Source organism: Stomoxys calcitrans, chromosome 3, assembly GCF_963082655.1.
Source record: "Stomoxys calcitrans chromosome 3, idStoCalc2.1, whole genome shotgun sequence".
NCBI classification, from domain to species: Eukaryota; Metazoa; Arthropoda; class Insecta; order Diptera; family Muscidae; genus Stomoxys; species Stomoxys calcitrans.
Genome location: NC_081554.1, coordinates 91,275,930 through 91,303,620, shown reverse-complemented (window position 1 = coordinate 91,303,620; position 27,691 = coordinate 91,275,930). Strand labels below are relative to the sequence as shown.

General features: G+C 39.2%; 1 protein-coding gene and 1 non-coding gene across 3 annotated transcripts in view; one reads left to right on the top strand and one right to left on the bottom strand.

Annotated features, from left to right (window-relative positions):
* Window positions 1–8,320: 8,320 nt before the first annotated feature.
* LOC106088381 (apoptosis-resistant E3 ubiquitin protein ligase 1) overlaps window positions 8,321–27,691 on the top strand; it is a 123,173-nt gene continuing 103,802 nt past the window's right edge. The window contains exon 1 of one of the 2 annotated variants that reach the window (XM_013253870.2): window positions 8,321–9,267. In XM_013253870.2, coding sequence (XP_013109324.1) covers window positions 9,066–9,267 — 202 coding nt within the window. In that variant the 5' untranslated portion in view covers window positions 8,321–9,065. The remainder of the gene's footprint in view (window positions 9,268–27,691) is intronic. The other variant, XM_013253871.2, reaches the window with a different exon arrangement.
* Trnaq-cug (transfer RNA glutamine (anticodon CUG)) lies at window positions 11,999–12,070 on the bottom strand. The gene has a single exon. It is a non-coding gene; the product is annotated as a tRNA-Gln (tRNA).

The window sequence follows — 27,691 nt, the reverse complement described above, 5'->3', positions numbered from 1 at the left end:
TAAGGAAAAGCAAAAGTCGGGCGGAGCCGACTATATAATACCCTACACCACCGAGTCTACGTAATACTTTTAATATATAGCACTTATATTCAAATTTAGTCAGACTTTGATTTTGCATACCTATTGAAATATAGAATAGAACCTTCCAAGATTTTCTTACAATGGTACAAAAATTGTGGCTTCTACAGACTTAAAAGTCGAAACGCATAAAAGATACATATGGGGGTTTTATTTAAATCTGATTTGATTTTGATGAAATTTTGCATACGTCTTGGGATGTCATTTAAAACAACTCATGAAAAATTTTGCAAAAATCGGACTAAAATTATGTACAGCCTTAAAAGTCGAAACGCATAAAAGATATATATGGGAACTTTATCTAAATCTGGTTCGATTTTGATGAAATTTTTTGCGTGTAGTGCGACGTCTAATAAAACATATCCTGCAAAATTCCGTAAGAATGGGACCAAAATTGTGGCTACTACAGCTTTACAAGGGCATATCGGGTGAAAGATATATATGGGAGCTATATATAAATCTGATTAGATTCGGATGAAATGTTGCACACATACTAGGACGTCAAAAAAAGCACTTCGTGCCAAATTTGGTAAAAATGGAACCAAAATTGCGCCTTCTACAGCCTTGAAAGACCATCGGATAAAATATTGGGTTGCCCAAAAAGTAATTGCGGATTTTTTAAAAGAAAGTAAATGCATTTTTAATAAAACATAGTATGAACTTTAATCAAATATACTTTTTTTACACTTTTTTCTAAAGCAAGCTAAAATTAACAGCTGATAACTGACAGAAGAAAGAATGTAATTACAGAGAATTACAGAATGTAAGCTGTGAAAAAATTTGTCAACGCCGACTATGTGAAAAATCCGCAATTACTTTTTGGGCAACCCAATATATATATGCTTGCTATATAAAAATTTGATCCGATTCTGATGAAATTTTGCACATATATTGGGACGCCACAAAGCACTTCGTGCCAAATTTGGTAAAAATTGGACAAAAATTGTGCCTTCTACAGCCTTAATAGGTCAATGAAAGTTATATATGGGAGCTATATCTAAATCTGAAACGATTTAGATGAAATTTTGCGGATGTATTAAGACACCACACGAAACATATCATGCTTAATTTGGTAAAGATCGGACCAAAATTGTGGCTCCTACAGCGTTAAAAGGGCATATCGTATGAAGATATATATAGAAGCTACATCTAAATCTAAACCGATCTCAATGAAATTTTGCACATATATTGGGACGTAAAAAAAAATTTTTTGAGCCAAATTTTGTAAGGATCGGCCCAAAATTGTGGCTTCTACAGCTTTAAAAGGGCACATCGGATGAAAGATATATATGGGAGCTATATCTAAATCTGAACCGATTTTTTTCAAAATCAATAGCATTCTTCCTTGGACCAACAAAGAGACATATGCAATATTTTGTGAAAATCGGACAACAAATGCGACCTGTACCTTGATTACAACAATGCATGGACAGACAGCCAGACGGACATAGCTAAATCGCTAAATCTAGCTCTTCTTCTTCTTAGCGTTGTAAACAAATGCACAAATTTATAATACCCTGTACCACTGTGGTGGTTTCAAGAGTTGCTACTAACATGGTTTCAAATGGTTTCAAGAGTTGCCACTAACATTTTATTTGACATATTCCTGAATATAGCAGCCAAGTCCGGTATTGCCGCGATAGAGCTTTACATCGTATACATACCGCCGGTTGGTTGCATTGTCCCAAGGAATGGCCAAGTTTTCAGGCCCAACATTAGTGGCCTACGGTCAGGCCATAATCGCCTGGTTCTAGGAGACTTTCACGCGCATCACACTTCATGGCATTCTTCCCTAGGTAATGACCAGCGTGGCGGAGCAGATTGAAGGCTCCACGTTCTCCACGGTGAACGAGGATGCTCCCACAAAGATTACGAGGAGGTGCAGCAACTTGCCAGACATTTCCATTATATTCCCTGATATCGTAAGTGACGTATTCTGGCAAGCTGTAATTTCTTTGCGATCAGACCACCTTCCCATAATTCCCCCACCATCGACCGACCTCCCGACTTCATATCCACTGAGCAACGGACGTTTATCAGTCAGAATAAGGCCGATTGGTTCAGCTTCGGAGAGTATACCAATCGCCGCTTAAGCGAACTGACACCCCCCTCAAATGAGCTAATTGAATGATGAGGATATTCCGATACATCAAAAAGGCAGCAGCCGCCCGCTTTATACAAGTTAGAAATTCCGTGTTACTTACAAAATCCCTAATTGATTTCCATGCCACGCCCCTAAGTTGGTTCATGTCTGGTATTGTGTCCCCATCTATGAACCGATATCTGTTAGCCGCGAAAGCCGCATGCCCTATACATGCTATCACTTGCCGCCCTGATTTAAATGAGCTCGTAGTCCTATGTGTCCCGTTATGATACCGAAAGCTATACTGACCTGACCTTCTTACTGCCTTTTAGTAATAGCCTCGTCTTTTCAGGATCTGGATCTCCCTATAGGATTTGCGCCATCCTACCGACCGTTTTACTGTTCCTAAGGGTTACATGCGCATGCGTCGTCCACGCCCAAAACTCGGACTGCGTTGACCCAAGAAGCCAGTCTGTCGGACACAGCTTGTAATTTATCAGGGCCTGGCGACTTAAAGGAGTCGAAACTTTTTATCCCTCAAAGGTAATTAGTAATTCTAGTGATTCCTCACTAGACATTGTCCATACAGTCTGTGACTTCTGAATGCAACCCATCGTAATTGGTATCGAGGATGGGATCTTCCTAGCCGGAGGACTGGGATGATCATCCACGCAGCTACAGAAAGTACCCAGGCTTGTTCTGAGCCTTTTTCAGCTATCCCTTGTATTTTAGCTTAGCTTTGTAGACGTCCCATTCGTGTAGTGCGCTTGTAGCTTTCGCCCAGTTGAAGAGCTTTCTGAAGAGTTTCCTTGGAACAACCAGTTCTGGGGTTCATCATGGTGGTCGCTGTTTGCCCCTTGGCTAGGACGTATTTTTTACTAGTTTTTATACCCACCACCGAAGGATGGGGGTATATTCATCTTGTCATTCTGTTTGCAACACATCAAAATATCCATTTCCGACCCTACAAAGTATATATATATTCTTGATCAGCTTAAAAATCTAAGACCGTCCGTAAAAATAAAGGTATTGAGCTGAAACTTTGGACAGATTCTTTTTTGTCCATAAGCAGGTTTAGTTCGAAGATGGGCTATATCGGACTATATCATGATATAGTCCCCCTATAGACCGATCCGCCGATTTAGGGTCTTAGGCTTATAAAAGCCACATTTATTATCCGATTTTTCTAAAATTTGAGGCCGTGAGTTGTGTTAGGCCAATCGACATCCCTCATCAATTTGACCCAGATCGGTTCAGATTTGGATATCGGATATTGAGGTTCAAAAACAAAAGTACAGCATGCCGTTTAACAGATGTTACTGGTTAATGGAGGCCCAGTTAATCGAGATTGAACTGGTGTTAAAAATTTTTAGCTGTCATATTTATTCCATCGCCTTATGATATTTAAAGAATGTCAATTAATAAAGACTTTTCAAAAACTAATTTTAATAGAAAAAGTTCGAATGCCAGCAGGGATACTAGACAAAACAAACTAACTTACATTTATCGATGTCCACAAGATTTGTTATCATTTGAACACCATGTCTGGACTTTGATATTTATGTTATGAACATAGTTTCTAATGATAAACGTGTAATAAGCCACACATGTTTGAATAGTACACGGTGGTTATTACTACAAAGTGCACAAATGTTGTTGTCGACAAGAGCAAACGAGAGTCGAGAAAAAAATCAAAATGAACTTTAAGTTTATTGCAGTTGTTATCACAGCCCACGCACATGCCATACTAACGACAAGGCGAGCAAGCCGAGAGCAGGCAACAACAATTATGAGACTTCATTTTTATGACTATTCAACGCACCACGTACAATCTTTAAGCCATATGTACAATCGGTTGTAAATTTATATGTATGTATACTGTTTGGTATGTAGTAAAGGTACTGTATAAAAAAAATGCAAGTATCTGGAGTACATTAAGTTTATCTACTCTTCCACTTTCACTCTCACCCATCTTCCCCAACAGAGCGCATTGAGCGAACATTAAAAGTGTAAATTTTGTTGAAAGAGAATATTTTGCACACAACAATTTTCTCGTGTCTCAATAGAATAGCAAGGGGAGCCTTAGCTGTGTAATGTTACCACACTAATTAATTTAAATTTGGGGAAGAAGTTAAAGTTGTGTGGCAACTTGACACTCATTTTCGATTACACACAGCGGCCACTTTTATTGCACTGTGAGCTGTAAAGCTGACACAAGATAGCATAAATTCAAATAAAAACGATTTTCTGAAAAAAAGGCATATATTTCTATGGCAATGGTGAAATTCTTAAAGTATTTGAGAAAGATGATATGAAGTTAATTGATTTTAAATGCAATTTACTCAATTCTTAACTTACAGATTCATAGCTAATTGTTGTACAAAGATATTTTTATACTGCTAATGCACAAATTGCTTTTTATTAAATGCGCAACATTTTTACGATTATGTGGTCTCAAAGTGCTACCACCGTTCACTAGGTCCTGAGCTTAACATCAAATTCTCCTGGCAGGTACTCTGTTTTTAGTTGTGAAAAACTTTACAGCTAACTTTCGGCACCAACACAACCCTGCCATCATATTAGACCAAGATCAATTGTGCCTTATTGCTACTATTAAGCCATTAGCTTTACAAAAGCATTTTAATTTTTCGTAACTTTGTCATTAACAGTTTTTATACCCATCACCATAGGATTCATTTAGTCATTCCGTTTGCAACACATCGAAATATCAATTTCCGACCCTACAATGTATATATATTTCAGATAGTCGTAAAAGTCTAAGACGATTTAACGATGTCCGTGTGTCTGTCCGTCCGTCTGTTGTAATCACTCTACAGCCTTCAATAATTGAGACATTGGGCTGAAATTTAGCTGCACGCAGGTTCAGTTCTTGAACGGGCCAAATCGGACCATATTTGGGTATAACTGCTATATAGACTGATCTGCCGATAAGGGGTCTGAAGTCCATATAATCTTTATTTACTACCCGATTTCACTGATATCTAAAACAGTGACTTGTTTTCGGCCTCCCGATATCCGACCTTAAAATGGTTCAGATTGGACTATATTTAGATATAGCTGCCAGCTGAAATTTTAAACAGTGAGTATTTTTAGGCCTCCCGACATCCGATCCAAATATGGTTAAGATCGGACTATTTTTAGATAAAAGCTGTATTTATTATCCGATTTCGCTGAAATTTGCAACAGTGAGTTATTTTAAGCCTCCCGACATCCGACCTAAAATGATTAAGATCGGATTATATTTGGATACGGCTGCCATATAGACCGATCTGTCGATAAAGGGTCTGAACCCCATAAATGCTGTATTTTTTTGAAACAGTGAGTAGTTTAAGGCCTTCCGACATCCGACCCAAATATGGTTAAGATCGGACTATATTAAGCTGTAGCTGCAATACAGATCGATTTGCCGGTTAAGGGTCTAAGGTCCACAAAAGCTGCATTTATTACCCGATTTCGTTGAAATTTTTAGTAGTGAGTTGCTTTAAGCCTCCGACATCCAATACTACATCCAATACTATACAGATATAGCTGTCATATAGGCCGATCTTCTAATTTAGGGTCTCAATCCCATAAAAAGCGGATTTCTTGCCTGATTTCGCTGAAACTGTTACTTGTATATGAGTGTTTGGGACCTGAATAAAATATGACCGAAACCAGCCCCTATTTAGATATAACTTTGAATATTGTAGTGGAGTTATAATAAAATAAGATGAATGTTACATATATCCTTGGTGATTCGGCACGGCCGAATTTAACACGTTTTTTTCTTGTTTTTATTTGACAGTTGTTCAATTGAAAAGCCGAACAGAGTACCAACCCTCAGGCGAAATTAATTCAAGAATGTCTAAAAGCAATTGACGATTGTATTTGCAACCAATGAATAAAACCCAAGCTCAAGAGGAATGAAACCGCATAAAAGCATTATTTGGCAACCCCAAATTTTCCGCAGTTGGGTGTTGAGGAACCACGAAGCGATGTCAAATATTTGACTATTAAAGAAAAGGGTATTAGAGAAAAAGCAAGGGATATAAATACATAAAAATAATTATTTTCAGAAGATAACACTTTAATTTATAATACCAGTTTTGCGACCAGAATATGAAAATAATTTGTTTTGGTGACAAACGTCCAGGCGCAAGAGGGAAGCAATAAAAGGAATTAAAAATGTATTGCAAATTTGATATTTTTTGTGCTATTACGGATTATGTGTCCGTTAAGTAAAATGAATTTGTTTGTATCCGTAATAGGTACTTTTTCGCAAGGGTTAACGGCCACTCAGGAAAGCTGCAGATTATTCAAGAAGGTTTCGCGGACAGTTTGAAGGTTCTCCAGCCCCGCCATGTACTACAGTTCTTGTGGGAGCGGTACAAAAAGCCGATTGCAAAAAGGTCTGCGTGGCCCGGATTATAGTTTACCTGTTTTCGGCAGCTTCGTGTATTCCCGTAAATTAAAAAAGAATTAAACGTCTTATCGGTCAATATAGAGTAACGGAAGGCGGCGTGTCAGATGAGCTTAAGGTTTGTTTTAACTGATAGAAAAGATACTGATGAAGTTAATGCCACCAATAACGATGAACATGAAGTAGGTTGCGATGAACAATGATGATTAGATGATCGCGCCAAGAAATGAAGCGCAATTCACCAAAACAATTTAACAGAGTTTTCGAAAATTCTCTCGGACCTATTGAAAAAGTAGATGTATATGTATATGTATGCTGGTGATTTGCAAGGTGAAAATAATACAGTTTATTTAAGACATATTGAAATTAGGATAAATATTCAAACGTCAAAAAGATACGATAATCCAAAAATATGAAAAACCTTTGCATGCTTCTGGACCACCGCAGAAGTAAGCTTGTCTGTCTATGATGCTAAACGCCTGGGTTCTAGTCTTGTATCGGTGCGAACCGAATAAGTTCCAATGAACGACTTCCTAAATGTACTACCAGTACTACGTCGTTCCAACCCTTTCATTCTTATAGTTCCTTTTGTCGTTTAATTATACCCTCCACCATGGGTAGGGGGTATAATAATTTCGTTATTCTGTTTGCAACACCTCGAAATATGCGATTAAGACCCCATAAAGTATACTTATTCTTGATCGTAATGACATTTCAAGTCGATGTAGCCATGTCCGTCCGTCTGTCGAAAGAAAGCTAACTTTTCCACAAATATATCTTATTAGTGTAGGTCAGTTGGGATTGTAAATGGGCCAAATCGGTCCATGTTTTGATATAACTGTCATATAAACCGATCTAGGGTCTTGACTTCTTGAGCCTCTAGAGGGCGCAATTCTTATCCGATTTGGCTGAAAAACACATAACTCTGAGGATTGACTTCCAAGTATTGTCTGTGCCAAGTATTGTCTAAATCAGTCCACCATATAGACCGTTCGCCCGATTAGACTTCTTGAGCTTCTAGAGGACGCAATTCTTATCCGATTTGGCTGAAAATTTGCACATATCGTTGAGGAATGACTTCCAACAACTGTGCAAAGTATGGTCTAAATCAGTCGATAGCCTGATATAGCCGCCATACAAACCGATCTCCCGATTAGACTTCTTGGTCTTCTAGAGGGCGCAATTCTAATCCAATTTGATTGGCTCTTATCCTAGCATTTATCCGATTTGTCTTTATTTCGTTTTATTGATAAGTATTTACCGAAAAAACTTGCTTAAATACCTTAATTTTTTAAAGAGGGTATAATGCAGATGCGTTTTGAGTGAAATTCAACCAATATATGACAACTTACACGGGCGGTATATGTTCCTCAGAAGAGCCAAGTTTTTATAAAAAAAGGGAAACAATCTTTTTCAAAAATCAAAGCCCAGAGCCTCATTAGGGTTTTTTTTAACTTTTTTATTGTAGCTACTCCGTATGGAGTATTCCACTATCCGCAACCTGTGGACGCGCGGTAGCTTGCAACTAAGCAATGAACACCACACAGATCGGACCTGCATTATCATCTCTAGCTGTTGTATATGAAGTAAAATACATACGTATAACGAATAAAAATCACTAAATTTTGTACATTTGGCTGAACCGTTCCCATTTGGTGTTTATCAAAAATTAACATCTGGCAACATCAAAGTGCCACTTTATATTTGTTTAGAGAGTCGTCAATTCGAATGGCGTGCAAAAAACACAACATAAACCTCACACAGTCAGGCGGCAGCTGCAGAGCAAGACGAGGATAAACAAACAAACACCAACACGATTTCGAGCCTAACGGTAATGCACACGGACGGAAGGAAGTGAAGAACGCGAATGAGGAGAATTTGATGTGATAGCGGGCTAAAACCCAACTGCAGAAGGAGAGATGATTTGTGGTGGTCTCATTGATAAGAAAAGAAGAAACTTACATGTGTAGTAGATAAATTGTAAAGAAATTACAAAAATCAATTTTCACAAGTGTCACTTAACAAGGACCAGAGTATAATAGTGTTGTCAAATGCAAAATTGCTCCATGTTTCTGTGAATACAAACAAAAAAACACCTTCTTTCAAACTGTATACTTGTATTGTGGACTCCAACATAACTCTCCCTACTCCTATACGACTCAGAGGAGAGAACAAAGAAACAAAACATTTTGACATGTGAACTCTGCCTGCAAAATCATTCTCCTTCTTTGTCTCTACTACCCGATTTGCATTTAGATTTATTAAGAGTGTGTAAATGTTGTGTGAATTATTGCCAAAATCGCGTGCTGCGGACAGACAGAAGAAGAATGCATTTAAAGTAGCTCGTCATAAAACAAAAGACTGTTGCTTCCAACATCGAACCGACCACCAAAATCACGCACAGAAATTTTTGCTTGTCGCCTATTTGTCTGTCTGTTCGTTGCAAGTTCCGGTGTTATTGGGGAGAATATTAAAAGTGCGACTATGCTCATAAGTACGATGAAAGTATTGGTTGCACTTGGCCTCAGTCTAATGTTTACAGTTTCTTTGTTAAAACTGACGATTATATTTTGGCATGAGTATCCTATATTTGTGGAATACATTTTCGGCACCGACCTACCCACTGTGGATCAGTGGCTGGACGAGAATAACTTAACGGACTATCATGAATTATTTCGAGAAAAAGGTAAGTCCTATCAGCTCTTATAAATCTTCATACCTGTTACATTTGTTTTTTTTTTTGTTTTCTCCAGTCTCTAGCATTTGTTCTATTTTCCCTAATTACTATTTTGTTTTCTTTTATTTTGTTCTATTTTGTTTGAGTAGCTTTTTTGTTTGAGTAGTTTAGTTCTTTTCAATTAAGTTTTTTCGTTTTGTTTTGTTCGAATGCTATGCTCAGTGCAACATTTAATACTCTGGTACTTCTGCAAGTGCTAAAGCTTTCGTACATCGAAGAGAATTGAGTCAGAGTTGCCATTACTTTGTTTTTTTTTTGTACTCTGTTGGTTGGACTTGACAACTATAAATTTAATTTGTGAATGCAATCAAAAGTCCTGGTTATGCTCTAGTAAACGTATCGTAGATGTAGGAAAACGTGTCAGCCGATTTGTTCTGGCTTATGAATACACATACAAATGATTTGACGTTTGAACAAATTTCAAAAAGTAAAAGCGTGCTAATTGCCGAACCTTGGGAACCCACCACCATGGATTCTGTAAAAATTTATACAAATTTAGTTGAAGGGCGTAGTTGTACCCACCACCATAGGATGGGGGTACACTCATAAAGTCAAATCTGGATATCGGTTTAGATGGGAGCTATAACAGGTTATAGACCGATTTGGACCGTACTTGGCACAGTTGTTGGAAGTCATAACGGAACACCACGCGCAAAATTTCAGCCAAATCGGACAATTATTGCGGTTTGTAAGGGCTCAAGAAATCAAAAAGACAAAACGGGAGATTGGTTTATAAGGGAGCTATATCAAATCGGATAATTATTGCGGCTTTTAAGGGCTCATGAAGTCAAATCGGGAGATCGGTTTATTTGGGAGCTATTTCAGGTTATAGACCGATTTGGACCGTACTTGGCGTAGTCGTTGAAATCATAACAGAACGCCGCATGCAAAATTTCAGACAAATCGGACAAAAATTGCGGCTTCTATCGAGAGATCGGTTTATATGGGAGCCCATTTGCTGAAAGTATGCAGGTGGTGTTTTGGAATCACTCCCAACAACTGCGCTAAGTATAGTTCAAATCGGTCCAAGTTATGATATAGCTGCCATATAAACCGATCTTGGGTCTTAATTTCTTAAGCCTCTAGAGGGCGCAATTTTCCTCCGATTTGGCTGAAATTTTGCATGAGGTGTTTTGTTATGACTTCCAATAACTGTGCTAAGTATGGTGCAAATCGGTACATAACCTGATATAGCTGTCATATAAACCGATCTGGGATCTTGACTTCTTGAGCCTCTAAAGGGCGCAATTCTCATCCGATTTGGAAGAAATTGTGTACAGCGGCTTCGCTCATGACCTTCAACATACGTTTCTAAAATGTTCTGATTCGATCAATAGCCTGATACAGCTCCCATATAAACCGATCTCCCGATTTTGCTTCTTGAGCCCCCACAAAGCGCAATTCTTATCCGAATGAACTGAAATATTACACAATAGCATATTCTTATTCAATATTCTTTGTGATCCATGGTGGAGGGTATATAAGATTCGGCCCGGCCCAACTTAGCACGCTGTTACTTGTTTTTAATAGTTTATATTCAATGGATAGCCCGCTCTCTCGGTGACCAGCCGGACTTATGGCGAATAGGAAATAAAAAGGTGAAAAATATGTGAAAATGTACATAAGAAGAACTTATAAGAAAATATTAGGGGCAACCGCCAATATGGCGCCATCCTATCGGCTAATCCATGTAAGCACTATGTCGTGAAACCGCAGTCTATTCGGGGATTAGACACAGTCCGTCATGTACTTCGACCTCTTTCTCTTAGAACCCTCGTCCTTAAGGGCCGCCATATATCCTGATTTCGACGACTGTTAATCCGTTCCCAGAATATCTTTGCGGCTATCATAACGGCACAGAGCTCTGCCTGAAAGGACGCATACTCGTTCGGCATTGATACCCGCATACCGATATTCTGTGTCGGAGTATAGTCACAACCCAGTGCTTGCCTCCATCTTAGAGCCACATGAAAAGACCGAGTTATAATTTTCTTCAAACACACTCCTCCCTCCAGAAAAAGCGAATCCCGAAATCCTTTCTCACATCGGTCTAGGTACCAGAGTGTCTACAACCCTTCACAGTCTGCTCAACTCATAAATAGTGTGTAGAAGGGATCCTTGACCGTATTCTGTCTCCTTCAGCATGCCAAGTTCCCTTAGCCTAAGTGCAACCTTAACGGCACAGTTCCTAATATTGACGTTGATTGGATAGTCTAATATTAATACTTTATTCGATGACGCCTTCTAGGGCTGTAAATGCAAATTTGACCACGAACATTCCATTAGAGAACAGAGGCCAAACTTTACACATATCAATGAATTAACATGTCATAGTAGTACCTCACAAATGACCACCGCTGAAAATGTTTCTTTTTCTTTAATTGTTTATTTCTTGGTTTTAGTTGATTTAAATTTTTTTATTGTGATATAAATTCTTCAGTTTCTAAAGTCTAAACAAATGAATGGATTTAAATAGCATGGCAACCCTCCAAAAAAGCTTTTGTTTTCCCAAGAGCAACTTACTTCAACGCTACCAATTAAAAAGCTCATTATTGTCACTAAAAACAACTGTTTAATTGTTTTACTGCTGGCATACAAAGCCATTTTTACATTAAACATTTGACAGAAAGCAAAATAAAACTAAAAACGTCACATTCAGTGGAAAAAATTTTCACTTCTTAGGTTCCACCGAGATTTGAACTCGGATCGCAGGATTCAGAGTCCTGAGTGCTAACCATTACACCATGGAACCGTTGAACTTTGCGGTGAAAAATGCCGAACAAAAACGCAAGCAGTTGGGCCAGTGTGGTGTGTGTGTCTGAACGATCACAATTCAAAGGTGTGTCTAAAAATAACATGGCATCCACTTAGTTGTGTTGGCAAAGCAATGAAAACACAGAACAAACACAAAGATTAAAATGCTTTATGCGTCATTTGTTTACATTTTTAGACTTTGTTTGACGGTTTGCGATGAAACTGTTGGATGAGGTTTGAAAGTGGTTTAACAGTCACGACATGTTATGCCTTCTTTTACAAAAAAAACGCCATGCAATATATAAAAATGCATACAGTCATCGGCATAAGTACTTTGACAAACTAATTTTCAAACAGGTTAGCTTACAGAAATTAAAAAAAATAAATAAATAAAATTTCCTATGTGATGTAATTTAAAACTTCATATATATATTTTTAATCAAACTTTATTTTATGATAATGTATTAAGCCAAGTATCAAAATGTTGGGTGACATAAGTATTTTGACATTTAATTTTATTATTAGAATAAATAAAATATAATTAATTTTATGAAAATTAGTTTGTCAAAATTCTTATGCCGATGGCTGTGTGTATTAACTTTACTAACGATAGAACACCTCCGAGGCGGATTTAAAAAGGTGGTCTCACGCGAACATTTGTTAACAGCCGACAGGTTTGATGGTATTAAGATGTCAGATTTTTGATTGCATTCTCTTTGTTGTTATCTTCTTTCTCGCTTATTCTATGCTCATTCTATACACACTCACACAAATTTCTTTGTGTGTGTTGGCAGTACGCCGATCAGCTGCTTGATGACAAGATGGCGAATTGCTCCATATGAGTTGTGGTTGTTGTACATATGAGACCACCTTTAATTGTTTCCCCATGGAACACCTCCAAAAAAATTCGGCCTATAGGCAAGACGATATAATGTTGACCGCCCTCCTTTTGTTCAGAAGTTGAATATTGTAATAAGTCAACTTAAATAAGGACACTGCACTCGAAGAAATTTGTTAGAAGAGTCGAAAAAAAATGTTTGCTGAAACCATCGATAATTTGCTGAAAATGGGACAGCAGAATTTTCAAAATATTGGCCGTAGCCGAAAAATGCCACAAATGGGTACATACTTATAGCGTGTGTCGCATAATAGAAATCTCCTTTGGAGGGATGTAAAGATTATGTAGGGGGTTGTTTTTTACGATGGTGAAAAAAAAAATAATTTTGCTGTGCCAATCGACAATTTTTTCTAACACTGACAAATTTTGACGTTTGTCAAAAATCAAAAGTAAACAAGATGGGCGCAACACATAACAATACAGGAAAAAGTTAGAATATAATAATATTTTTCAAAAATATTTTCCGTTACTGTTAGCAGTTATTGTATATTGCAAATACGAACGTTGCAATATGGAGATATGGATATGTTTACATGAAAATGACAAGGTATATTCATTTACAGGTAATGGTAGTTGCCCAACAACAAAATATTGAGTACACTATCTGTCAAAATCAGTGACTAGTGCAACTCTGATGTTGAATATGTACTAGTTCGCGCCATTTTTCGTTGTTTGTATGTGTTCTTAGCTAGAATGCAGACACACAATCAAAACTCATTGACAGATAGTGCACATCGCAAGAAAAAATTTTACTCAGCTGCTTACGGTACACTACCTGGAAATTGTGTCATGGAAAATTATGAACGAAACTCATGCCAGGTAAACAAATTATTGACGTCGTTATGGAAAAATCACTAAACGGCAGCGCCATCATTCCAAAAAAACTACAATCACAAAACTGAATGCCGTTGCCAATGATAATAAACAACAAGTAAGAGCGTGCTAAGTTCGGCTGCGCCGAATCTTATATACCCTCTACTACGGATCGTATTAAAACAAAAAATATTTAATAAGAACTGTTATGCTATTGGAGCTATATCAGGATTCACTGATTGGTGAATCCTGGAGCTATATCAAGTTATAGTCCGATTTGGACCATAAATGAATGCTGAACATTGTAGAAGTCATTGTGTAATATTTCAGTTCACTCGGATAAGAATTGTGCCTTGTAGCTGCTCAAGAAGCAAAATCGGGAGATAGGTTTATAGTGGAGCTGAATCAAGCTTTTGATCGAAGTCAAGATCCAAGATCGGTTTATATGGCAGCTATATCAAAACATGGATCGATTTAGCCCATTTACAATCCCAACCGACCTACACTGATAAGAAGTATTTGTGCAAAACTTTAAGCGGCTAGCTTTACTCCTTCGAAAGTTAGCGTGCTTTCGACAGACAGACGTACAGACGGACGGACGGAAATGGCTAGATCGACTTAAATGACATGACGATCAAGAATATACATATATACTTTATGGGGTCTCAGATGCATTTTTCGTGGCGTTACAAACAGAATGACGAAATTAGTATACCCCCATCCTATGGTGGAGGGTATAATAATTTTGCTTATTTTATGCCAAATAAGGCGGCAAAGTTATGAAGCACGCAAGTTGTTTACGAAAGCGCAAATGAATTTATAATTACTGACATGGGACTTTGCTCAATGAAACACCTAAATTTGCTGTGCTTTCAAAAATCTTACTAGCCCCTGGGCTACTCAAAAATTATTCACCACACTTAACGTCATATTTTTATTAACCCTACAACTTTGCTACCATTCGACACACAGCCCTACAAAAATTTTTAGTAAAATACCTCTTAATTTTAAGGATATCTCCTAATATATTTAATTTAGTTATCTCTTAATTTTAAGGGTATCTAGGAATATAGGAGAAAAATTTTCGAATTCAAAATGTGTGCTCTGTTAATAAAGTTCATAGCGAGCTTCTTCCATTGAGCGACGAAGCTCATTTTTGGCTCAATGGGTATTTAAATAAGCAGAATTGTCAATTTTGGAGTGAAGATCAGCCAGAAACATTGTAAGAGCTATCAATGCATACAGAAAAAATCATAGTTTGGTGCGGTTTGTGGGCTGGTGGCGTCATTGAGTCTTACTTCTTCAAAGATGAGGCGAATTGTAACTGTGAAAGGTGAGCGCTATCGTGAGATGATAGCCAACTATTGTTTGCCCAAAATGCAAGATCTTAACTTGCATGACATGTGTTTTCAAACAGACGGTGCCACATGTCACAAAGCATGTGTTTTCAAACAGACGGTGCCACATGCCACAAAGCATGTAACAATGGACTTATTCAGAGGCGAATTTGGAGAACATTTTGTTTCACGTTGGGACCGGTAAATTGGTGCGCCTACATCGTGCGATTTGACGCCCTTAGACTATTTTTTGTAGGGCTATGTTAAGGCTCATGTGTATACAGACAATCCTGTTACAATTGACGCTTTGGAAGACAACATTGAAGCATTTATTCGTGGACTAAGCGGATGGACAATTTGAGGAGCAGTCACGGTCAACATTGCGATTCAAATAAAGATTTCATGGATTTTTGTGAATTTTATGTGTTTTTGTTTTAACTTTCCTTAAAAAATCACCCATTACTTTGTGGCAGTATTTGGGACAATTTTAATTGGCCCATTATAAATGGGCCAAATCGACCCAGGATATCGGATCTTGACTTCTTGAGCCTCTAGAGGGCGCAATTCTTATTCGGTTTGGCTGAAATTTAGCATGACGTGTTTTTTTTGTTATTTCTCACAACTGCGCTAAGTAAGTTTTAAATCGGTTAACAACGTGATATAGCTCCCACATTATCCGCTCTCGGATCTTGACTTCGTGAGTCTCTGGAGGACACAATTTTTATCCGATTTTAAATTTTGCATGCAGTCTCAAACGTTGCCCAAATTCGTTCACAACCTGATATGGCTCCAATATAAACCGATCTCCCGATTATACTTCTTGAGGCTCTAGAGGAAGCAATTCTTTTCCGATTTAGCTGAAATTTTGCAAAACGACTACTTTTATGACCTTAAACATACGTGTTAAATATAACCTGAATTGGTCCATAACCTAAAATAGCTCCCATTTAAACAGATCTCTCAATTTTACTTCTTGCAACTACGAGTTCCTCTTTTTTCTCCATCAGCAAAACCAAGAGCCAAAGAACTTGACAAGTGCGATCCATGTTGGAAGTACGAATTTAGTACGCTTTGACTTGTTTTTCAAAGCGGAGCCATGAGGACCACGTCCACTAGGGCACTGGAGACTCTTCTAGATATCCAACCCATTGACATACAGGTTAAGTGTGAGGCAGCCACTGCGGCTATGAGACTGACGGCGATGGGAGCAGCTTATACCATAGCGGTAAAATCGAGGCGACGATAGGGAACCTGGAAGGAAGGGAAGAGGTTTCCGATCGGATACCTGAGATTAACCTCAAGGTCGAGTGCAAGGCACTGTTGCCAGCGGCAAACTCTTGGATTGACGGAATCCTAGTATTGCCATCTGGAAGATCATGTTACAGGGATGGATCAAAGCTAGAGGACAGAGTGGGCCTGGGGGTCTTCATTGAGAACCCAGGGATTGAGATCTGTTTTAGACTGCCTGACCATAATATGGTCCTACAGGCGGAGATTCGGGTGATAACGAGGACAGAGTGGGCCTGGGGGTCTTCATTGAGAACCCAGGGATTGAGATCTGTTTTAGACTGCCTGACCATAATATGGTCCTACAGGCGGAGATTCGGGTGATAACGAAATGCGTGAGCTGGTGCGGTGCCAACGCGAGGACGTCGAGTGTGAACATCTTTACGGACAGTTAAATTGCCATAAGGGCAATAACAACCAGGACGGTAAGGTCACGAACATACTTGCAGTGTACGAAGGAGATTAACACAGTCTCATCGCTTTGGTGCCGGGCCATAACGGAGTAAGGGTGAATGAAAGGGCAGACGATTTGGCGATGAAGACCAGAGGACTGCCGTCAATAAACTTGGTTAACCCGAAGCAGTCCGAGTTAAGGGCGAGGGCGACGAATGCGCATGCAACCCTGTGGAACAGCAAAACGGTCGGCAGGACGTCGAAAATCCTATGGAGGATCCAGATCGTGAGAAGACGAGGTTATTACTGAAAGGAAGTAAGAAGGAGGAGGAGAATTGCCATAAGGCCAATAACAACCAGGACGGTAAGGAATGCTTAAGCCGGGTATTTTATTTTAATGTGGCTTTTATTAACTAACAAAAAATATGGAATTTTTTATAGAGAGCAATATGAAATGTCAAAGCAGCCTTTCACCTCCAATGTCATCCATAAAAATATATCACAAATTGTTTTCTAAATAATTCATGAGTGTTGTTAATTATCTTATCCCTTTCCTAATATGTAAGTTTGTGTGTGTTGTTAGCAATTTGTTGCCACTTTGTCCTTGCTGTTTCCAAAGCTACCCACGTATGTATTTAAATATCTTGCCATACATCTAAACTAAAGACGGCTAACGTTGGCAAGTACACACAGATTTATGTAGGTTAAAAAATTCAAACGCTTAATTAACTCTCTGTCAAAAACTTTAACGCCATGAACATCATAGCCTCTATCTCCCGCTGAGGACTTGCTTGTCCAGCCAATCTTCATTCATCTGTCTTTGTTTTCCCTTTCCTCGCTACAGACATTATGAAATTTTAATAATGAATAATTTGGCTATAAAGAGACACAACAGCCAGCCAATAACTGTAAGTTTCGACACAATGATGAGAACGAAATTAATACCAGCAGATATGAAAGGCCAAAAGGACCTACAAACCTGAAAGTCTGAGCGGGAGAGCACTCCAGAATGCTAAAGAGGGGAAGAAGATAAATCAAAATAAAATGAAATTAATACAATACAAGAGTGTTAGAGAAGTGCCTAGTCTGCGAGAGAGAAAGAGAGGACAAGAGAAAAAGCGTAAGTGCGTGAAAAACAAATGCATCCTTATGGCACATATACGACTTTTTGTTTTGGACTTTTGGCCTCTTTTCATGTTGGCAAAAGCTAGTATTGTTGCGCTTTTTCCCCATTTACTTGGCCTTCGAAGCAATATTGGAAGAGTGATAAAAGTCAAACACAAAGAGTTGGCTAATACAACTTTTGCTCTACAATAGCGTTGCCACATTGTTTGAAAAATATATCTAAACGAAAAGATTGACACGAATACTATGAAGGGAAAGATATTGAAGGGAAAGAATATTGAAATTTGGTCGTCCCAAATAATGGAATAAAAATAAATGTGATAGGTGGCCGCATAACCTATTTTCCTTATAGCAGGTTTGACCTCTTCATCTCAGGGAAGAGTATAATTTCTCAGATTTCAACTTAATTTAAGAAAAGTTTAATAGACTTGAATCCAGTAAAATGTAGACTAGTAATGGGGTTTTTGTATGGAAATAACTCTCGTAGTTACAAAAAATTTTAGACCTTACAAAGTATAAACATTTTTATACCCTCCTCCGAAGGATGGGGGTATATTCATTTTGTCATTCAGTTTGCAACACATTGAAATATCCATTTCCGAACCTATAAAGTATATATTCTTGATCAGCGTAAAAATCTAAGGCGATCTAGACATGTCCGTCCGTCTGTCTGTTGAAATCACGCTACAGTCTTTAAAAATAGAGATATTGAGCAGAAACTTTGCATAGATTCTTTTTTATACCCACCACCAAAGGATGGGGTATATTCATTTTGTCATTCCGTTTGCAACACATCGAAATATCCATTTCCGACCCTATAAAGTATATATATTCTTGATCAGCGTAAAAATCTAAGACGATCTAGACATGTCCGTCCATCTGTCCGTCTGTCTGTTGAAATCACTCTACAATCTTTAAAAATAGAGATATTGAGCTGAAATTTTGCACAGATTCTTTTTTTTGTCCATAAGCAGGTTAAGTTCGAAGATGGGCTATATCAGACTATATCTTGATATAGCCCCCATATAGACCGATCCGCCGATTTAGGGTCTTAGGCCAATAAAAGCCACATTTATTATCTGATTTTGCTGAAATTTTGGGACAGTGAGTTGTGTTAGGCCCTTCGATATTCTTCGTCATTTTAGCCCAGATCGGTCCAGATTTGGATATAGCTGCCATATAGACCGATCCTTCGATTTAGGGACTTAGGCCCATAAAAGCCACATTTATTATCCGAATTTGCTGAAATTTGGGACAGTGAGTAATGTTAGGACCTTCATCATCCTTCTTCAATTTGGCCCTGATCGGATCAGATTTGGATATAACTGTCATATAGACGGATCCCTCGATTTAATGTTTTGGGCCCATAAAAGGCGTATTTTTGTCCGATGTCACCCAAATTTGGGACAGAAAGTTAAGCGAAGCCCCTTGACATCATTCTTCAATTTGACTCAGATCGGTCCAGATTTGGATATAGCTGCCATATAGACCGATCTCTCGATTTATGTTTTGGGTCCATCAAAGGCGCATTTATTGTCCAATGTTGCTGAAATGTCTGGTGTCTGGTGTGGCATCGGGTTCTGGGCGACAGTGTCCTCCGCAGGTAAAGGGTGACACGGCTGTGCTGATCTTTGTTGGCAAGAAGGAGTGGCCGAGAGAGGCGCTTAATACCATCCTCTATCTACGGCCTTTGGGTATGTGGCAAAAAATATTGCCCTACGATTGAGGAAATCATTTAGGCTTTCAGTGCAGTGCAGTGTCTTTCAGTTGGAGGTCCTGGTTTCGAAGCGATAATGGCGGCCTGGTCAGACTATCATGCCATACGTAGACAGGCAAGCGGTGCTATGCGGGTATGGAAAATGCATTCTAGTTCCTTTGAACCATCCAGATTGCTTTAAAAAGTCCAACAACTTGCGAATGTTCCGATCTTCTTAATCAGACAAGTGCTCAAAGAAATGAGAGCCTGAAGTGAAACTATTCTGACTGACAGTGCGGGACACACACACAGCAGATGTTCTATAGTCTCTGGAAAATCCATACCGGCTATTGTTGGCGAACTTAAACACCTTAAACTGAACAAAATATTACTGTGCCGCACCACAAATCGTTCAAATTATACTGGGAGTGTTGCCAAAAGCCATGATGTTCAAGCGTGAACAAAATGTTTCTGTATCGTTCCATAAATCGTTATAATGATACTAGTAGCGTTGCCAAATTCCATGGTGGTGATAAAAAAGAGTGCAAAACCACCTGAAATGGTTTGGAGAGTGAAGGTTCCAATTCAATGAAGTCCAGGTCGTAGTGGCAATCAAAAGGCTAAAGATTTGAATATATATTGAAAAAGAACTCAAGGTAATGCATTACAAGCTACAAAAGGCTAATGAACTTAAGGTAGGTTAGGTTGAAGTAGCAGTCCTTTACAGCCTCACTTAGACAATTTTAAATCCATTGTTATTCCACATAAGCGGCAGACCAAAGCCTCTGGAACCCACGACCCTCGTACAGGCAATACGAGCACGCTACCAATTAGGCTACCGGGGCGCTCACCTAAGTAAAATAAAGTTAGACTCGAAAGAGCGCTTGCACAAAGGCGATATATTTCCGAACATCGTATTCCATGGCGAAAAATATATTCCAATTGAGCAACTCGTAAAATTCCAAATTTTCCGATGAAAATTCCATTAAGGAACTGGGGCAAACTTCTCACACATCAATAATTGCTGTCTGATTCAAGTTTAAGCTCAATGAAAGGGACTCCCTTTTTACAGCCCAGTCTGAACGGCGTGCCGCTGTGCGACATGGTACAGTAGCTCACAAATGCCGCCAGCATTTGATGGGCATAACCACCGCTGAAAATTTTTATATCCACCACCATAGGATGGGGGTATACTAATCTAGTCATTCCGTTTGTAATACCTTGAAATATTCGTCTAAAACTCCATAAAGTATATATAATCTTGGTCGTCTAAACGTTCTGAGTCGATCTATGTCCGTCCGTTCGTCAGTCGAAATCACGATAGCGGTCGAACGCGTAAAGCAAGCCGCTTGAAACTTTGAACAGATACTTAATATCGATGTAGGTCATTGGGGATTGCAAATGGGCTATATCGGTTCAGATTTAGATATATTTCCCATATAAACCGATCCCCCGATTTAACTTCTTGAGTCCTTACAAACTGCAGTTTTTGTCCGATTTGGTTAAAGTTTTGCATGTGGTGTTCTCTTATGACTTCCGAAAACTGTGTCAAGTACGGTCCGAATCGATCTATAACCTGATACCATATAAACCGATTTAAATTCTTGAGACCTTACAAGCCTCAATTTGTGTCCGATTTGGCTGAAGTTTTGCATGTGGTGTTCCAATCTTTCGAATTGACTTCTTGAGCCCATACAAGCCGCAATTTTTGTTTGGATCAGTTAAAATTTTGCATGCTGTGTTCTGTTATAACCTCCAACAACTGTCCTTAGTATGGTCTAAATCGGTCTATAACCTGATATAGCTCCCATATAACCGATCTCCCGATTTGAATTCTTGAGTCTTCACAGCCGCAATTTTTGTCCGATTTGGCTGAAATTTGCATGCGGTGTTCTGTTACGATTTCCAACAACTGTGCCAAATACGGTCCAAATCAGTCTATAATCTGACAAAGTTCCCATGTAAACCAGTCTCTCGATCATTTTTGTTCGGTTCCTAGAAGCTTTAATTTTTGCTGGTTTGATAGAAGTCTGGTATGTAAAATAAATTTATGTCCTTCAACTACTCTGTAATTGCATTCTTTCTTCTGTCAGTTATCAGCTGCTACTTTTAGCTTGCTTTAGAAAAAAAGTGTAAAAAAGTATATTTGATTAAAGTTCATTCTAAGTTTTATTAAAAATACATTAAATTTCTTTTAAAAAATCCGCAATTACTTTTTGGGCAGCCCAATAAATTTATTTTGTAGACATTTTTAGCAGAATCCATGATGGTGGGTTCCTAAGTTTGGGCCCAGCCGAACATAGCACGCTTTTACTTGTTTCCGATGTTCTCGCCAGGATTCGGACCCAGACGTTCAGCGTCATAGGCGGACATGCTAACCTCGTGTTTACTTAACCGAACGCACGTACAAGAATTTGAGCCAACGAACCGCCACCCGAAGAAATTTTCCAACTCAAGTGATGGTATGGGAAGCTGTGACCACCGATGACCGCTCTCCAATCGTTATCAAAGAGCCTGGCGTCAAACTAAATCCAACTTATTATTGGAAATAATTTTGGAAGCTGCTTTGGAGCCGTGGACATGCAAATATTGCGGTCGTAGATCGTGGACGTGCCTACAAGACTTGTCACAGTTACATAAAGCACATGTAAATCCAGACTGAATAAAAAATCATGTTCCGCACTGCGTTTTTTCCACACAGTGACCAGTTGCCAATCCGATGTTATTTTCTAATTGGGCCATTTTAGTGAGCAGAGTAAGGACAACAAACTATGCCAGTATGGATGCGCTGAAGAAAGCCATTGTACATGAATGGGTCAAAATACCGGAAGATAACATTTGTGCAGCTTGTAACTCGTTTTATGACCAACTTAGAACAATTGTAGAGTCAAAAGGTGTCATATCGAGCAAAAGTTAATTAATTTTGAAATTTAGATCACTTTCACACATTTTTGTCATTTGAATCAATAAGAAATATTTTCACACAAAAAAAAAAAAAAATGTTGTGCCAATTACCCTGTAGAGAGAATGTAGAAAAAATTGACGTAATGGATTAGTTCACATTCAAAGTCGACCTTTAAAATTAACTAACTATAAAATTTTTACAAATTCAACGAATTTACATTGACGACAAAATCTTCATCGCTTGGGTGCCGGACCAAAAAGGGAGTAAGGGGGAATGAAAGGGCAGATGATTTGCGGTAAAGGCCAGAGGACTGCCAATCTTTCGTGTCGACGCAGTCCGAGTTAAGGCCGTGGGCGACGAATGCGCATGCAACCCTGTAGAACAGCGAAACGCTCGGTTATATAGACGGAGATCTAAAGAGGGCCAAAAATGGATCCTTGAGAAACACCTTTGAACAATTCAAGTAAATTGGAATATTGACTTCCGATGGTTACAGCTTGTCTTCTTTGTGACATATTTGACAACATAAGTTTACAGGCCAAATGAGAAAAATGAACAAGTTTTTGCAGTTTTAATCAACAGTGTCAAACGCCTTTCAGTTAAAAATGTAGTAAAAGGACACCTTTTTGTTGTCCATGCTTGGTCAGATATTTTCATTTATGTCTTCCTCTCCTTTCGGTATCCCGATTGTCTGTTAGATAGCTTTCTTCTCATCTAAGAAATTAACAATTTGATCACACATAAGAGCCTTAGATAAGAAAGGTAGTATGGCTTATGGACGGTACTCCTCATTTGGGTACAGATATAATTTTTGCGATTTCCCACTCAGTTGGAAAAATCGAATTTGGCAGTATTAACCGAAGAAAGTGTGGATCAATATCGTCTATGGGATTTTATATTGAAGATGCTTTCGAAGACTTCATTCTTGTGAGCACCCCGAAATGTAAATGCATCTAAAATAGGCTGCCCAGGGTCGATGTTTTCATTTGCTTGCAGCTTCGACAGCGTTTTGAAATTTGTGTTGGATGTAAGATGATTTTCCAAAATTTTATCGTCGATTGGTATGTTAGATTCCAAGGGTTTCATAAATCATTCGGTTAAGTTTAATAAAATCAATATTCTTAAAATCACGAAAGTTTGTAAATTGATTGTAGAAAGCTGGTCATATAACAGAAATCTTCGTTTTTGACTTACAAAAAAATACATCTAAATAGCATGATGAAGTTTTTGTGAAATGTGTTGGAGCAGTTATGTTAGTCAAAAAGAGTCCAAGTGTTTGCATTGAGAGTGAAAGGGTATTATTGGCGAGGATATTACTGTTTAAGTCACCAGTAATGATAATATCATTATAGTTCATAGTTTCCAATAGAGTTTCGTAATCAACATTGTTAAGCGTAGATATTTCCATAAGTACATATTCAATTTTGAAGCCACTCCAATATGGCTTAATATTATGATCTGCTGTATTCTTTGTGCTACAAGTAAAAAGAAAAATGTACCGGATGGACACGGTCCTAAGAGATGGGATAAACCACATGCTAGGGAACAGGTGGATAAATTGTGTGTCCCATGGCATAAATATAAGAGAGAAAGTGGCACAAGGCACGCCACAGGCGGGCATTTTATCGGCACTCCTATGGATGACCACCATAAATGACCTATTACGGATGCTGACTGAGGAGGGGTTTGAATCCGTCTGTTAACCACACGATGTTATAATGCTTCTAAGGGGTAAGGATCCGAACGAGCTATGCAGAAGGGCCAAAAGGCTCTTGCATATGGCATATGACTGGGCTAGACCCAGAGGTCTCAATGTTAACCCAGAGAAGACTGAAATATGCCTGCTCACGAAGAAGACGAAGGAAGGTCAATTTAACGCACCACGTTTCCTCAATAAGACGATTTCGATATCTGACATGGTCAAATACTTAGGTGTGATCTTGGACAGGAAACTGAATTGGAAGTGTCACATTCAGTAGCGTACTGAGAAGCCTCACAGATGTTCGGCACTATGTAAATGAATGTCAATGGGTCGGAATGGGGCCTGAATCCGATGATAGTCCACTGGCTCTACAGGAGCGTGATTAGACCAATACTTACTTACGCCTCAGTAGTTTGGTGGAGTGGTATGGAGAAAAAGTGCAACATAAGGACCATACAACAGGTTCAGAGAACATGTTGTCTTGGCATAGGAGGAGCGATGAGGACCACGCCCTCTAGGGACTATTCTAGATATCCGACCCATTGACATACAGATTAAGTGTGAGGCAGCCACTGGGGCTATGAGACTTATGGCAATGGGAGAATGGAAGAAAAGAAAAATATTGATAATTTTTTTTATAAAAAAAAGTTGAGAAAATGTTCTACAGAGAAAATCTTGACAGAATTGTCTAGCAATCCAAACCAGAATTGGAGGGAGCTAGAGGCGGTGAGGGCAATGGCTTAAGCGCCTTGACGGAGGATTTGGTGTCCCATGAGAGTGCTCTTTGGTCATTGGGCACCTTTGGACAGTATAAGTCGCCTGGAGGATGGGAGCAGCTCATATCATCGCTGTATAGCCGAGGCGACAATAGGAAACCTGGAAGGAAGGGAAGAGGTTTCGGATCGGATACCTCAGATGAACCTTGAATTCGAGTGCGAGGCACTGCTGCCATCGACACAGTCTTGGATTGACGGAACCCTAGTATTGCCATGGAAGATCATGTTACACGGATGGATCAAAGCTAGAGGACAGAGTGGGCCTGGGGGTCTACATTGAGAACCCAGGGACTGAGATCTGTTTTACGTTGCCTGACCACAATACGGTCCTGCAGGCGGCGATCCGGGCGATCACGGAATGCGTGAAGTGTTGTGGTGCTAACGCGGGAACGTCGAGTGTGAACAAAGGATGTAGTGCTTATTGACATTTGTCTTAAATCTTTGGATGTCAAAGTGGGTAGGAAAAACATTAGCCGGAAGTCGATTCCACATACGAACGGTTCGGGCGAAATAAGAATTCTCTCTATAATTGTGCGGTCCGCTGGCCAGTCAATTACAAACGGGTATGAGTTCCTTCAATGTCTAGTATCCCCGACATACATCCTTATATCAGGAATAAGAAGACGAACACACCATGAAAGTACCGATAGAACAGCGCCAAACAATCCACATTGCGACGATGATGAAGGGAGTCAATAGAATTGGATACTCCACTGTCCCCAATCAACGCCATCGCTCTCCTCTGTACACGGTCCAGTAGCTCCAGGGATGATTTTGAAGCTCCAGCCCATACATGTGAGTTGCACTCTATTTTCGGTCTTATGAAAGTGGTGTGGATGTTAAGAAGATCAGTCGGAGTGAAGTAATTCTTACACCTTTTAAGGACCTAAACACTTGAATGCTTCTTTCGACACTTCAAATACATGTTTAGCCCAACGGACATCACTTTGTATTTTCATGCCCAGAACATCAAGAGCTTTTGATTGCTCAACATCTACACCGTTGACAGGCAAAGATGATCGTTGTGGGTCAGCGAATCGTCGAATGAGTACGAACGACAGAGATTACTGTCATCAGCAAATGAGTAGATCGGATTCGATGTCTGACCCAACAGATCGTTGATGTAAATTAGAAAAAGAGAAGGAGAAAGAACAGAGCCCTGGGGCACACCTGCGGTCAATTTGAGCTCATAGGATGAGAACTCATCTATAACGACTCGAATAGTGCGATCTCTGAGAAAGCTTGAAATAAATCGAACGAAGCCATTACCGACACCAAATTCGACAAGCTTTGATAGTAGTGCATCGTACCAGACCCTATCAAATGCCTTGGAGGTATCCAGAGCCACAACCTTACTCTCACCAAACTGGTGGATTGAGCGACTCCAACGTTTCGACAGAAGTGCCATGAGGTCACCCGCAGAGCGATTTCTGTTGGTCGCTAAGAAGGCCATTAGGCTCTAAATACCTCACAAGATGGTGATTAACCATGCTCTCCATGAACTTGGAGAGAGCGGAGCATATCGCAATTGACCGATAATTCGCAGGGTTGTTTGCCTCACCTTTCTTGGGTATTGGTTGAACGTTCCCAACCTTCCAACGCGCCGGGAAGACTCCCGCACGGTAGGCAAGGTTGAAAAGGTTGTATAATGGACGAGAGAGCGTCCAAGAACATTTGCGTAAGACAAGTGTTGATATTCCATCCGGGTCCGGGGATTTATTAACATATAGATTCTCAAGAACCCTTTTTATACCCTTCACCATAGGATGGGGGGTATACTAATTCCGTCATTCTGTTTGTAACTACTCGAAATATTCGTCTGAGACCCCATAAAGTATATATATTCTTGATCGTCGTGACATTTTATATCGATCTAGCCATGTCCGTCCGTCTGACTGTTGAAAGCACGCTAACATCCGAAGGAGTAAAGCTAGCCGCTTGAAATTTTGCACAAATACTTCTTATTAGTGTAGGTCGGTTGGTATTGTAAATGGGCCATATCGGTCCATGTTTTGATATAGCTGCCATATAAACCGATCTTGGTTCTTGACTTCTTGAGCCTCTAGAGTGCGCAATTCTTATCCGATTGGAATGAAATGTTGCACTACGAGTTTTGTTACGATATCCAACAACTGTGCCAAGTATGGTTCAAGTTGGTACATAACCTGATATAGCTGTCATATAAACAGATATGGGGACTTGAATTTTTGAGCTTCTAGAGGGCGCCATTCCTATCCGATTTGGTTGAAATTTTGCATGACGTATTTTATTCTTACTTTCCACTACTGTGTCAAATATGGTTCAATTCGGTTCATAACCTGATATAGTTGTCATATAAACCGATCTGGGATCTTGACTTCTTGAGCCTCTAGAGGTCGCAATTATTATCCGATTTGCCTGAAATTTTTATACGACGGATTTTCTCATGATCATCAACATATGTGTTTATTATGGTCTGAATCGGTCTATAGCCCGATACAGCTCCCATATAAATCGATCTCTCTATTTTACTTCTTGAGCCCCCAAAGGGCGCAATTCTTATTCGAATTGGCTGACATTTTACACAGGTCTCCAACGTATAATTTAATTGTGGTCCAAACCGGACCATATCTTGATATCGATCTAATAGCGGAGCAAATCTTTTCTTATATCCTGTTTTGCCTAAGAAGAGATGCCGGGAAAAGAAC